Raw genomic sequence first — 13,310 nt, 5'->3', positions numbered from 1 at the left:
CAACTACAATGGGTTTGGTTCTGTAGCTGCACTGTCTTGCACTTTCCCCACTTAAACTGAAATAGAGCGTAATCAGGCGTTGGAGAGAAAGAGAGAGAGAAGAAAAGTACAAAAGTGCAGCTACAAGGAACAAATTTAATACGGGACGGACACTGGAAGGAGCTGTGCTCGATTAGGTTTGTTTTTCATAAGTATGTGAACAACTATTGGGACTGTCGAAATTCGTGATATTGAATGAGAAAACTCCGTTTGCTTCTTCTGAGAGCTTAGAAATTTTGCGTCTTAATATATATTTTTTTTTACTCCTGTTTAGCTTAATTCTTTTACCATTATTAATTGAATAATGCAATGCAAATTTGTTATTGTTAATAAAAAAGAAATTATGCGATCGGATAGAAATTAGATCAAACCGTGCGTTCTTGATCACTGAAGCAGAAAGTATTCATTTAATTATGCATGCGACGAAAGGGTTAACCTGCAAAACGTGGTGACGCTTTCGTGCGTGTTGCACGCGAGATTTGGCAGATTTCGCGCGGAATTAATGAACATTTCTCGTCAGAGCGGATTCCGTTTCGCTCGTTTTCACCAGGTGACCAGGAAGTCGAGGGGGATACCTACAATTAGGAACGTATCTATATGCTGCGATCACGCTGAAAAGCATAGCCATGTCGGACCCGGACAAGAAATCTAACGAACCGTATCGCCAATTAGAGGAATCACATGGCGCCGAGCTAAACGTTGGTGCTCAAAGTAGTCAAAGTACGTCGAGCTGCCACACGAGCTTGGAGAACGGCACCGAACGGTCGATGGAACTTTCCTCTGTTGTGGTTATACCCGATGGTACGTTACGTTGAACTATAATCTCCCGTAATTATATAAGTAACGTAGAAGTATGTGACATAATGCAGTATTTAATTATCTACCGTGTCTTAATTGTACAGAAGGGTTTACTTAACTTTAACACGAAAGAAGGACCGTACGCTGTAAATATTTAATACCGCATGATAACATATAACACTGGGGAAGGCTGGTTTTTACTAATGGCTACGTTAAGTTGTGGTAACACGGAACACTGCAAATTATCCTTAACAACAGTACAACAATGCACATTAGACATGCATGTGTGCAAGAAATTAGGTGTGTATATTTTCCATGAACTTACTGTGGTAATAATATATATATATATATGTTATTTCTGATATCTGAAAAAAGACAATATGTTTTTATGTGTACATACATATCGTATGAATCATAAATATCATGTAAAATAATGCAGTATATAATAGCATAATCTAAAAATTATTTAATTAAGTTAAATTAAATTTTGACAGATACCTTTACTGTGGTACAAGCTATCAATGCATTAGGCTTTGGAAAATTCCAAGTAAAATTGTCTCTGTTCACGGGTCTTTGTTGGATGGTAGATAGTATGGAGATCACAATATTGAGTATCCTAAGTCCATCCTTACATTGTGACTGGGGCATTTCTAGATATCAGCAAGCACTGACCACAACGGTATTTTTTGGACTTACATAATTGTCCTTGTAAATACATGATGATATTATTCAAATTTATTATTATGGGAATTGAATTTTTAGGTAGTATTTCTTGGTATGATGTTAAGTTCTACTTTCTGGAATAATTTGAGCGACAGATACGGTCGTAAGCAAGCTTTAACTTTGTGCGCGGTGCTACTGGCCTATTACGCATTTCTAAGTTCATTTGCACCAAATTTTCTTTGGATCCTGTTGCTTAGAGGAGTTGTAGGGTTTGCTATTGGTTGTGTACCGCAATCGTAAGTATTTGGTAAGTTTCTTAAAGACGAACAACTAGCTTGCTTCGAAATCTGTTGTTACCATTGATGCGTCTTTTTCTGCAGAGTGACATTGTATGCAGAATTTTTGCCGGCAAAGCAACGAGCAAGATGCGTTATTCTACTGGATGTAAGTTTATATAAGTATGCAGCTAATATAGATAATAGTACTTATTAAATGCAAGAAGTATATATATATATATATTGTGTTTACTAGTGTTTTTGGGCTCTTGGAGCTTGTTTCGAAGTGGCGATTGCATTAATCGTTATGCCCAATTTTGGATGGAGATGGCTTCTTATATTATCATCCATTCCATTATTCATATTTGCTATAATAACACCGGTTTGTAATAAATTTAGATATTTTCAATGTATATTATTTGTTTAGAAATATTTGAGAATAACATCAAATAACTCTCTCTCCATATATGTATTTGCAGTGGCTGCCAGAATCTACAGTGTTCAATATGACAACTGGAAGAACAGATCGTGCAATTTCGACATTAGAACGTGTAGCTAGAGAAAATAAAAAGCCATTACCTCTAGGAAGACTGGTTATGGATCGATTTTATCAAGGTCATCATGGTCGATTTAAAGATGTTCTAAGCAAAGAAATGTGCAGAACCTCTGCTTTACTTTGGCTTGTATGGTAAATAACCGCAATATAAAATTAAAATATTAAGTTATTTCAATACTTCTGCAACTATTTTGTAGCTTTGGCGAATAGAATATATTTGTAATATCTAAATTCTAAATATATGTTATATATTTTTTTTACAGGATGAGTACAGCGTTCTGCTATTACGGAGTAGTATTAATGACAACTGAGCTTTTTCATACATCCTCAGAGCAATGTAGCACATGGAGTACGAACAACGATGAGGGTACATGCCAACTTGACTGTCGATTACGACGTAGCGACTACATCGATCTACTTTGGACAACATTGGCGGAGTTTCCCGGGATATTCTCTACTGTTTTTGCGATCGAGAAAATAGGCAGACGGAAGACAATGGCCTGCCAGTTAGTAATGTTCGCCATAGTGGTTTGCTTCTTAGGCAGGACCTGCTTGTTGAGCAGAGCATCGTTGACCATCGCCGTTTTCCTAGCCAGGGGCCTAATCGCCGGTGTGTTTCAAGCTGCATATGTATACACGCCGGAAGTGTATCCCATGCATTTACGAAGCATAGGTGTAAGCGCGTGCAGCGCTATGGCGCGAATCGGTGCTATGATCACTCCATACATAGCGCAAGTATTTCTGCAGTGGTCCATCACGGGAGCCATGATCATTTATGCAACAACCGCTTTGTGTGCTGCAATTGCTACGCTTGCACTTCCCGTGGAGACGAAGAATCAACAATCAAATGATGCATGTCAAGAAAATAGATAGACATCTTTGCAACGAAGTATTTTAGCACACTGACCAAAATTTACTATTCTGTTGCATTATTTAGGATACTTTTATTTTTATTGCATTATGATATGTAATAACAGATACACACAATCAGTTCTTAATTAATTGAGAACTCATCTTGTGTATTCATATATGACCATATATGTGAATAAGCAGCTATTAATACTTTCAATTTATTATTTAATCAAATGGACATCTATATTAGAAGTTATATATATCAGTTATATATCTATTTATTATAGTGTTAACAAAGAAAATTTTTTTTATTTGCACAAGGGTTTATTATCAGAATGTTAATTGTAGGTAATTTAATATACAAAGACTGGACACATATGCGACTTTCAAGAAAAGTGCCAATACAAATATTAATCATGAATGTTTTATGCTCTCAATTTTATATATGTACTTTTGAATCTGTTTTTGAAGATAAATGATAATAAGTATCTGATGGAATAAATGAATAAAATTAGTTCAGTATGATTGGTTCGAAAATAGACAATTATAAATTCAAGGCCAATACTAATGACAATTGTGGTAAAGATTGGCATTTGCGTGTACTTGGCCGGAAATAAATGCTTTTTACAGTTCTTTATATGAAATCGTTTGTATATATCGTACAAAGGTTTTTGAAGCGCGATGAAAAGGTTTATGAGTCATTCAGATAATTATAATTAATTATTTTTACACCATGCATTTAGTCGAAATAGATAAATTGAATAAAGTTTTTGTATGGAATTATTTGTATTTTGCATAAAGAATTATGAAGTTGTGATTACTTTTTGTGTGTCAATTTTTAGGAATTTTTCAAAAATGCGTTGAGCAGATTGATTAAAAATTTATCTAACACTAGTTATACATGGTATCGATTTTTAGGAATTATGTATAGGTATTAATAGGAAATTATTGTATAAATTAACATGCAGCGACATTTACTCCAAATCGACACTTGGTAAATTTGACATCATGTTAGCGATCACCTTAAATCCAGCATCTTTTGCTAGTTGAAAGCAATATACGGCAAATACTGTGTGTCCTCTATTAGTATCACGCGCTACATCTTCATATATATTGATTGTACACGATTCTAAACATCGTACATCTATCGAATTTTAATTTTATCATAAATGACTGCATAAATTTTATTCTTCGTGATGTCAAATATTATATTAAACAAATATACCCATAACGTAACATATTCAAGAGATGCTTTTTCAGATTGACAATAATCAGGTCGAGTTTCAATAGTGATGCCAATACATTTTGTAGTACATATATATTCAAATATGTATAGGTATATTATATATACAAATGTTCACACACACATTCTTGGCCATTCATTTTCAATAAATTGAAAAGACTTTGAAGTGCATAAACTATCATTTTATCCACACCTTATGCTCATATTTGCTTTAAATTGAATTTATATATAATTATACATTATAATTATCCGAACAAAACACGTTATTTATTATAGATACTCCAAGACAATCTTTTGCGTGTCAAAATTCAATATCAATTTTTACAACTATGTATTAAACTAATATAATAAATAAAATTTTGTAATGTTGACATGTATAATATCTTGTCTTTATTATGCGGTATTTAGCGATGTGCGTGAAATAAAATAATATTTAAGTGTTATATTTATGTAACTAAATAATCAAGGTAATTAGTTATTAAAATCCTATAAATGTAGACAAAATGTATCAAGCTATAATTGTCTTTTGTATGAGAACCATTGTCATTTTTTTCTGATAGATATTTAACACGTGTTTCCCATAAATTGTAGTATAACAATTTATGCGTAAAAAATAACAATGATAGTCTGACGTGCACGTGTGCACGTCAGACCAGGTCAGGCTACGTTTCGCATAGTTGAGAACGGATCAGCTGTCGCTATCAATCTCCCAAGTTACAATAATTGTGTATATTCGAAGGGATTTTTGTATAAAGAGTACAAAGCAAGATCAATTTCAAATAAATAAAATAGTAGTATCCAATATCGGCCTTTCAAAATGGTGAGTATTAATAAAAATCAGAGTATTTTGGAGGTTAAGAGGTTAGACGGAGGTTAACGTCACGCGTGTATGACCTTATATGGTAACGTGACTGTGTAGGCAGAAAAATGCTTTATATATATGCCTGTACATTTTAATTTTTTAATAAATGATTGTATAATTTAAAGAAGAAGATTCAGTTGCTTCTGCGTTTTATATTATCCCAGCAGCTTCAAATTGATTTCTCAATTTCAGCAAGATCCAAATGAAGATACTGAATGGAACGACATTCTTAGGAGAAAAGGCATCATACCTGAGAAGAAAAAGGAACAGGAAATTACTGAGGATCAGATAGTAAATCTCTTGGAGAGTACGATAGATGAGAAAACAGGACGTAGTAATTATATTTCTCCAATTAAATCATTTTTGAATTTCTATCAATGCATTATCATGCACTGTTCACGATTTGGTTTTCGCAGCTCCTAATAATTTAGAAGAGAAGACCTTGGACGAGTTAGATGAGCTGGAGGACGAGGAGGATGAACGAGTACTGGAGGAATATCGACGAAAGAGGATAGCAGAGTTGAAAGAGCTAGCAAACAAGTCTAAGTATAGAGAGGTGCAAGAGATATCTGCGGAAGATTACGTTAAAGAAGTTAACAATGCTGGAGAGGACGTTTGGGTTATTTTACATCTTTACAAGTCTGGGTACGATGAAACAAAGCAGAATAAATCTTAACAGTGAATGTAGCAACGAAACTAACAGTATATGCTTTCAGCATTCCACTCTGTACTCTAATCAATCAGCACCTTGCCAATCTAGCAAGAAAGTTTCCTGCCACTAAGTTTTTGAAAAGCATCTCCACCACTTGTATCCCCAACTGGCCAGACAGCAATCTTCCTACAATATTCATTTATCATGACGGAAATATGGTGAAGCAAATTATTGGACCGCTCGAGTTCCGTGGCATGAAACTATCTGAAGCAGGTGATACACACGTGATTGCAAATTATCGCAAAGTCGCAAGGAAATATGCGAGAAAATGATTGCGCTGTTTACTTTGTTACATAGAATTGGAATGGATGTTGGGACAAGCAGAAGCAATACCAACGAAGATCAAGGAGGATCCTCGACTCAAGATTAACGATGTCTTATTTTCAAGTTTGAAAAATGAAAGCAATCTCGATGACGATAACGACTGGTAATTTTACCTACATGAGGTTATCACAGGAGATTGGCACATATAAATGCATAATAAGTATTATGTAATAAGATATTAATGCTGTTTCACATTTTATTTATTTTATTATGTCATATACGAACTCATCACTTGTAAAAGTACTATTTTTAGTACTATTTTCAACTGCTACTATTCATTTTGGAATAAAATATTTTATTACAATGTTATTTCACTCTATATTTATGCTGTTTTTCCTATAGACTGTTTATAAAGAATCTATTTATTCAGTAATATACACATTTAAATATAAATTGTCACTCAAAATTTAAATAATAAACGATTATCAACTAGAATCAGCAAGCTCTTTAAAATGTTTGAAATTGTGTAAAATTTTAGTTGCATATACTATATAACGCTTATTTTTAATATTATATACATATAAAAAAATGTACTCTATGTACAAAAGAACAATTAATATTATGTATATAAAGATTATTTTTGTTTTTATGGCAAAGTTTGAATTTTTGTTGAAATTTATATGTAATTAATCTCTGCATTTTAAAACTGTCTAATTAATGTTCAGCGATTGATGATTTTGTTAATTAAATTTTCTCTGTTTTGCGTACACATTATAAATAATTAAAAATAGAATTTTAATTCGGTCCCCCCCCCCCTTCTCTCTCTATGGATTCGGTTAGCATGCATTTCCTCTCAAATTAGAGAGGACTTTTAAAGAAAATGAGTAAAAAAAATTAGTTTAAAAATCCTCACACACAGACGCTCGACGCGCGCGCGCGCGCGCACACACACACACACACACACACACACACATAAAAGTTACCTATGTTAATTTTATGTCGGAACCGTCGGAACGTTATCGAAGGGAGCAATGAATATCTTTAAAGCCCATTTTTTGCACATTTCTATCAATGCAGATTAACTTTAATCTTGGTTTCACTTATTTTTATTATTTTTTAATATCCATTTCTATTCTTAGAACTAGAAAAAGATAAAAAGTAAGTTAAATCGAGATCAAAGTTAATTCACATTAGTAAAAATGGACATAATTAGGGATAATTTTTAGAACTAGAAAAAGATAAAAAATAAATTAAATCGAGATTTAAAGTTAATCTTTATTGATACATGGATATTAGACGATCTATAGATTTCAGGATAGAGTTCTGTTTACAATTAATTTGGTACTGTCCATTTCTTCGATGCAGATTAACTTTACAATCTCGGTTAATTTACTTTTTATCTTTTTCTAGTTAGAATTAGAAAAAGACAAAAAGTGAGTCAAACAGAGGTCAAAGATATTGCGTGTATTTCGTACGTGTGCATTTTAATGCGTATGTATGTACGTCGTATAAGCACGCGTTCCGATTCTTCACATGTTTTTTTTTTGTATCGCGAGACTCATGCTCATGGAGCTAGCGGAAAATCTATCTTGAATTCTAATCGCGGTAGGTGAAGTGCGGTGAAGGTGGGTGAAGGCAAGAGAGGTTTTGGGAACCCTTGGACATGGGCAACACCTCGGACGGTAAGGAACGACGATCGTCACCAAGATCCCAGGATTCCTGGATCCCGATATCCCATCGCGACGTGTTTTTCCACGCGCATAGAACCTTATTAATTCGTGCCTCGAAACCTATTGGAAACGTAGTAAACGTACGTACGATATTTATACATATTTATATATCCTATCGCGGCGCATCGAGTGTCCGTCGTAGCCGGCGTGAATGAGCATGAATACATCGGCGAATGTTTTAGAAAAAAAAAAGGGCGACGCTGCCAGGGTACCGGGCGACTCTGTTTACATTCGCGGCGCCCATAGGATATCTTTTTCTACGCGATTATCGCTCCCTCAAGGACTTCTCAGATTTCCCTTTTTGTTTAGTGGCTGAGAGAAAGAGAGAGATAGAGATAGAAAGCAGGCTCTTGCGCGTCGCGCCGCGAGACGTCAGTCGCGCGCGGACGAAAGACGGGCAACGGACTTGTTTGTTCTTGTTTGACCCGTGGCTTATTGCGACACCCGGACGAATTTTCATCATCGACGAGTCACCCCGCGAGCGAGATCGGATGGGATAAGGCCTGTGACTTATTGCGAGCCCTGATGCTCGCTTTCCTCCCTTTGGCGGGACCAACGACGAAGGCGGTTTTTGATTGACGATTTCGCGGTTTCTCGGAAGGTAATGCGGGACGCACACAGATATTATTCCATAACTCTGATTTAATCGGTGCTCATTGTTCAATCTGCAAGTCTGCAAGTTGCTTTTCACGTGTCGACCGAGATTGGCGAGATTCTAGAGACAGTGATGACTGTGATGAGCAACGCTTTTTGCCCTTTGTCGGTTTTAGATCGTCGCGTCGTTGACGTTGGATTAAATAAACATGCGATATGCTTGTATAAACATTTTACAGTTATTACGATTTTAAGTAAGCTAGGCGTGTTTTTTTAACGATTGTGTTTAGCAGTTCTTCGAAATGTTGATTGTGAAGCATTTTATTGCCGTAATTCGATGATGTGATAAATGTTAGATCTCTTCTCTGTCGTGGATACCTCGAATTTTAAACAGAGATTTTTCCATAAAAATTGAACGAAGACTGATTTCTTTGCTATTGATTCTTTGCATTTCTTTAAAATTGAAGAATGAGAACGTGATCAACATCTGTTTTATTAACTCATGTATTTTTTGCATTCTGTATTGAAAATACGATATAGGAAGGAAGCAATTCAGATCTTATAGCTATGGCTTATTTAAACGTCAAGATAATGATAAAATATCACAATTTATAAAATTTGAAATGTTGAATTTGTTAAATACAATTTGCGAATTTTGCAGATATTTTTCAATAATTATATACACAATGGTTTTTTAAATAATCTGTATATGAACTGCTATTATTGATAAGTGAATGGTTGATGCAATAACATTAAATAAACATGCGTTTGATTATTATTTGGACCTTTATTATGACTTTAAATGAGCTAGGCTTTGTTATATATTTAGTTTAATACAATCAGGAAATTGTATTCAGCTAAATACATAGAAAAGTTCTTTGAAATGTTTATCATAAAATATTTTATTTCATACAGTTAATCAGGGACAAATAATTCAGCATATTATTTTATCTTCTCTCTCTCTCTCTCTCTCTCTCTCTCTCTCTCTCTCTTTCTATTATATATATATATATATGATATAATTTTATTTAAAAAATAGCCAAACATATTAAACATTTTTATCAATTATATTGTTTACTGGCTAAAAGTTCGTACACATTGCAGCAGAGTATGCGGGCACAGAACTGTGATGATATCAGGGAAAGGATGAAGAATAACGTATATACATCTTCTACGAAGTCCTTCAAAACCGTTTTTGTAGAAGATACAAATATTTCTAAGGAGGAAACTATTGCGAGTCAAGCTGCATTGCACAATGTCCAGCTTATACGGAATTTGCCTAATATTTTAAGAAGCAGTAATACGAAAACGCCCAAAAACCGGAAACTATTGGACAAGATCGACACCTCCTTCATATTCAGTACGGAAGACGGAAATACCTCTTTGGAATTAAATACGACGTCATCCAGTATTGATTTAGATATGGAAGCCAATTATAACAAAACCACTTCACCAAAATCGCACCATCAAAGGAAGCAAGTGCACAATCCGTTGAACATACAAGATATTTCCGATTGCAACAATAATAAAAGTAAAAATATACTGCCAAAAATTGATCAGTTCAATGAATTACGTTCGTTAGTAAGTCGCGAAGAGAACGTACCAGCGAAGAGAATGAAGTATAATGACAAACAGAAAAAACGTTCGTCTGATAAAAAGACGAAAAAAGTAACAGCTTGCAAATCTGGCAGCAAAACGCGAGTGTCATGTAAAAAGCCGGACGCTTTAGCCACTATTCCAGATGTAAAAATTATGAACACCATAGTGCAAAATACTAATAATTTTTTCGAGAATGATTTACTTACTCAGCCAGTCTGCAACCCTAATTTTCCAAATATAAATGTAAACGATTTACATGACATTGCAACAAAATCAGTTGAGCCATTTAATGTTTTCTATCGCAACAACGAGCTTTACAATTTCGAGAAAAAATATGATGTGAATCTTAATGATATTTCTTACAAACCAACGGAGTTTAACGCAGTGCAGCCTAAAGTCATCGAAAGAGATATTACGAGTTACGAGTTTCCAATGATAGAGAATAATTTGCAACAAGAGTTGAGAGACAAGAACATTGACTCTTTTTTATATGAACCTAAAGTATTGTATTCTTGTTCTTGTGCAAATTGTATGTCACATGACAAAGATATTATATTTTATGAAGATCCAGTTTCAACCTTTACAAGCAGTGACGACACACAAGAACCTTTCATGTGTGATTTGTATACAAATATGTATGACTTTTATTTTAATGATTACTCTCATATATTTGATGATAATTTAATGGGCTTTGAAGAGACAAATCTTTACTGTGGAGAATTTGGCGAGAACAATATTACGAAGGAAATTTCGTACACTGGCGCTAAGAGTACAACAGAACTAATTGAAAGCAGTGCAAACATGTCGTCTGTTGACCAAAATAAATTACAAAATTTACAACCTTGCCATATTGATAGAATACAAGATTGTGTAGGATCATGTCCTACAGAACTTGTTACATATCCCAATGGAACAACAAGAATGGACAATGTAAAAACAGTTTTGGACGATATGGATACCTCCAATTTAAATTCGAAAAACTTTTCGATGAACGAAAGCGAAATAATTTCTCAAGATGAACTGATTCCAACCAACTTTAAATGTCAGACACCGAAAAATAAAAAAGGTAAATAAAAGAAGAGAAATAAAATAATTACAATAAATTATTATTTCCAGTTTTTCTATGAATTGCTTACTTAATAAATATATATAAATATTATTTTTACTTTAGATTTATGTATTTATCGGTGTTCTGAATGTGGGAAATTATTTAATAAAAAGCCTCAGTTATGGAAACATTTTACTCGCTGTGACTTTTACAAAGAAAATTTTAAATGCCATATCTGCAGTAAAACATATAGGTAAGAATATAAAGATAAATATTGAATGTGTTTCCTTGCTGTTTATAGTTATATAAATATATCATATAGTTATAAATATATAGAATGTGTTTTATGTACATACATGTTATTAATACATTTACAGGCATAAGTCGTCATTAGCTCAGCATTTACGGATAACGCATAACGTCTTATATGGTCTTCACGACAAGTTCTATACTTGTAACAAGTGTTCAAAATCATACGTCAGATTTCGCGCTTTTCAAAGGCATCTGCTTCTTCATGACGATTAGTAAGTCTAATTAAACGTCATTGATAACTGATTTCTAATGTGACGTCCTTAAACTGAGATTGCCATTAAGAAATTGCGAAAATCGTACTTGACATGAACATTATAGAAGTGCACATAGCAGTACAATGTGTTAACTGTTTGTTCGATATATATTTAACTCGACAGATAATTTCAGATTTTACGGATAATTTTACTTTTTGATAAGCTGATACTTAATTTTTTATATTTTTTGTTATTATTTTTGTTATCAGTTATTTAGAAATGTTCCTCTTTGTGTAAATTTTCTTATTAGTGTTTTCTACTAGACCTTTTTTTAGTTTACAGTGTATTGCAGCAGGTCTTATTACTACTGTATTTCTATGCATCACAGATTCTTCATTTTGACAAGAATTCTTCATTTTAAGCTTTAAATATGTAAATAATAACAGATCTCGATTACATAATTAATTCTACATGGGTTTTATTTTAATAAATATTGACTTAAAGATAAAATAAAATATTTAATATTAAAAAGTAAAGAAAGTATAGGTAAAAAATTAAATTTTTATAATTAAGAAACTTCAAATTTTTCAAGGAAAATATTGAAGGAGTGGAAGTACAGTAGTAATACACATTAATCAAACAAAAATTGAGGGCTTTTATTTATATATTTTTATGCAAAAGATTCTAAAGTATATAAGTTGGGTATAACATATTTTACTAATATTTGACTGATATTTGACTAATATTTGATTAATATTTTGTTCCTTTTTATGCGTTCTTTTTACTTTAATTTACTGAAATGTATCGTCAAAGTTTTTCTCTCTGTAACTACATTTTTTTTGTCCTGAAGATGAGAATAAGTTATAAACTTGCGAGTATTTGGCAATTTATTTCGGGGACATTATGTATGTTTAGTAATTTCATTTAGCATATATAAAGAAGTACATATTTTATATTTTTTATATTATAACGATGCATCAAAATTTGATATTTGTGTATGTATCCATTTAATACTAGTATATTATTATGCCGAACGTATGTTTATTTAGCCAATAAATAAATATTACTATAAGTTTATATCCTTGAAGAGCTAAAGCATTTGCCTAATAATTGTAAAACCAAATTATTAATGGTTTCTTTACTTGTATACGACTGAAATTAACAATTAAAACCGTTATTATCAAGTAAAAATAAAAGAAAATGTGGCAATACTCTTAGGGTGCGTCCCACTTAACGCTCGCAACGCTCGTGGAATCATTTCATCCTTGTTGTTTGTCAAATGTTAAATAAGGACGAAATGATGCTCGCGAGCGTTGTGAGCGTTAAGTGGAACGCACCTTTAATAGGTAATCTTTCCCATAAAGATACGAAAAACATAATTCCATGAAGATATGAAGGTATATTTGGTTATTTATTTTAGGATGTTTTAGGAGATACGTATCGTTTCATAAGGCATAAAAAGCAAACATATATTACATGTAGGAATCTTTCATGTAATCGTTTTTGACATTATACCATATCATTCTAAACTATTGTAGTAAATACATTGAATTTATTACATGCGTGAAA

General features: G+C 33.0%; 3 protein-coding genes across 6 annotated transcripts; all 3 read left to right on the top strand.

The window, feature by feature from the left end:
* The first annotated feature begins 70 nt into the window (after window positions 1–70).
* On the top strand, window positions 71–3,820 carry LOC139809736 (synaptic vesicle 2-related protein). 3 transcript variants are annotated; one of them, XM_071772876.1, is made up of 8 exons: window positions 71–176; window positions 560–840; window positions 1,332–1,516; window positions 1,600–1,796; window positions 1,881–1,944; window positions 2,032–2,157; window positions 2,255–2,463; window positions 2,595–3,820. In XM_071772876.1, the coding sequence occupies exons 2-8, from the start codon at window positions 666–668 to the stop codon at window positions 3,202–3,204; spliced, it is 1,566 nt and encodes a 521-aa protein (XP_071628977.1). In that variant the 5' UTR covers window positions 71–176; window positions 560–665; the 3' UTR covers window positions 3,205–3,820. The 3 variants fall into 3 exon arrangements, with proteins under 3 accessions (XP_071628977.1, XP_071628978.1, XP_071628980.1); XM_071772877.1 differs by having other exon boundaries at window positions 126–191; XM_071772879.1 differs by lacking the exon at window positions 71–176 and adding an exon at window positions 942–1,137 and having other exon boundaries at window positions 699–840.
* A 1,266-nt stretch (window positions 3,821–5,086) lies between these two features.
* On the top strand, window positions 5,087–6,633 carry Viaf (viral IAP-associated factor). Its single transcript, XM_071772880.1, has 5 exons — window positions 5,087–5,246; window positions 5,481–5,622; window positions 5,705–5,933; window positions 6,005–6,213; window positions 6,298–6,633. Exons 1-5 carry the CDS (start codon window positions 5,244–5,246, stop codon window positions 6,429–6,431), a joined length of 717 nt encoding a protein of 238 aa, XP_071628981.1. The 5' UTR covers window positions 5,087–5,243; the 3' UTR covers window positions 6,432–6,633.
* A 1,012-nt stretch (window positions 6,634–7,645) lies between these two features.
* On the top strand, window positions 7,646–13,310 carry LOC139810343 (uncharacterized). 2 transcript variants are annotated; one of them, XM_071773800.1, is made up of 5 exons: window positions 7,942–8,074; window positions 8,304–8,595; window positions 9,693–11,253; window positions 11,359–11,488; window positions 11,613–13,310. In XM_071773800.1, the coding sequence occupies exons 3-5, from the start codon at window positions 9,699–9,701 to the stop codon at window positions 11,758–11,760; spliced, it is 1,833 nt and encodes a 610-aa protein (XP_071629901.1). In that variant the 5' UTR covers window positions 7,942–8,074; window positions 8,304–8,595; window positions 9,693–9,698; the 3' UTR covers window positions 11,761–13,310. The 2 variants fall into 2 exon arrangements, with proteins under 2 accessions (XP_071629900.1, XP_071629901.1); XM_071773799.1 differs by lacking the exon at window positions 8,304–8,595 and having other exon boundaries at window positions 7,646–8,074.

Source organism: Temnothorax longispinosus, chromosome 3 (genome assembly GCF_030848805.1).
Source record: "Temnothorax longispinosus isolate EJ_2023e chromosome 3, Tlon_JGU_v1, whole genome shotgun sequence".
Taxonomy (NCBI): Eukaryota; Metazoa; Arthropoda; class Insecta; order Hymenoptera; family Formicidae; genus Temnothorax; species Temnothorax longispinosus.
Note: the sequence above shows the minus strand (reverse complement) of the source record. Positions and strands in the feature narration are given on the sequence as shown.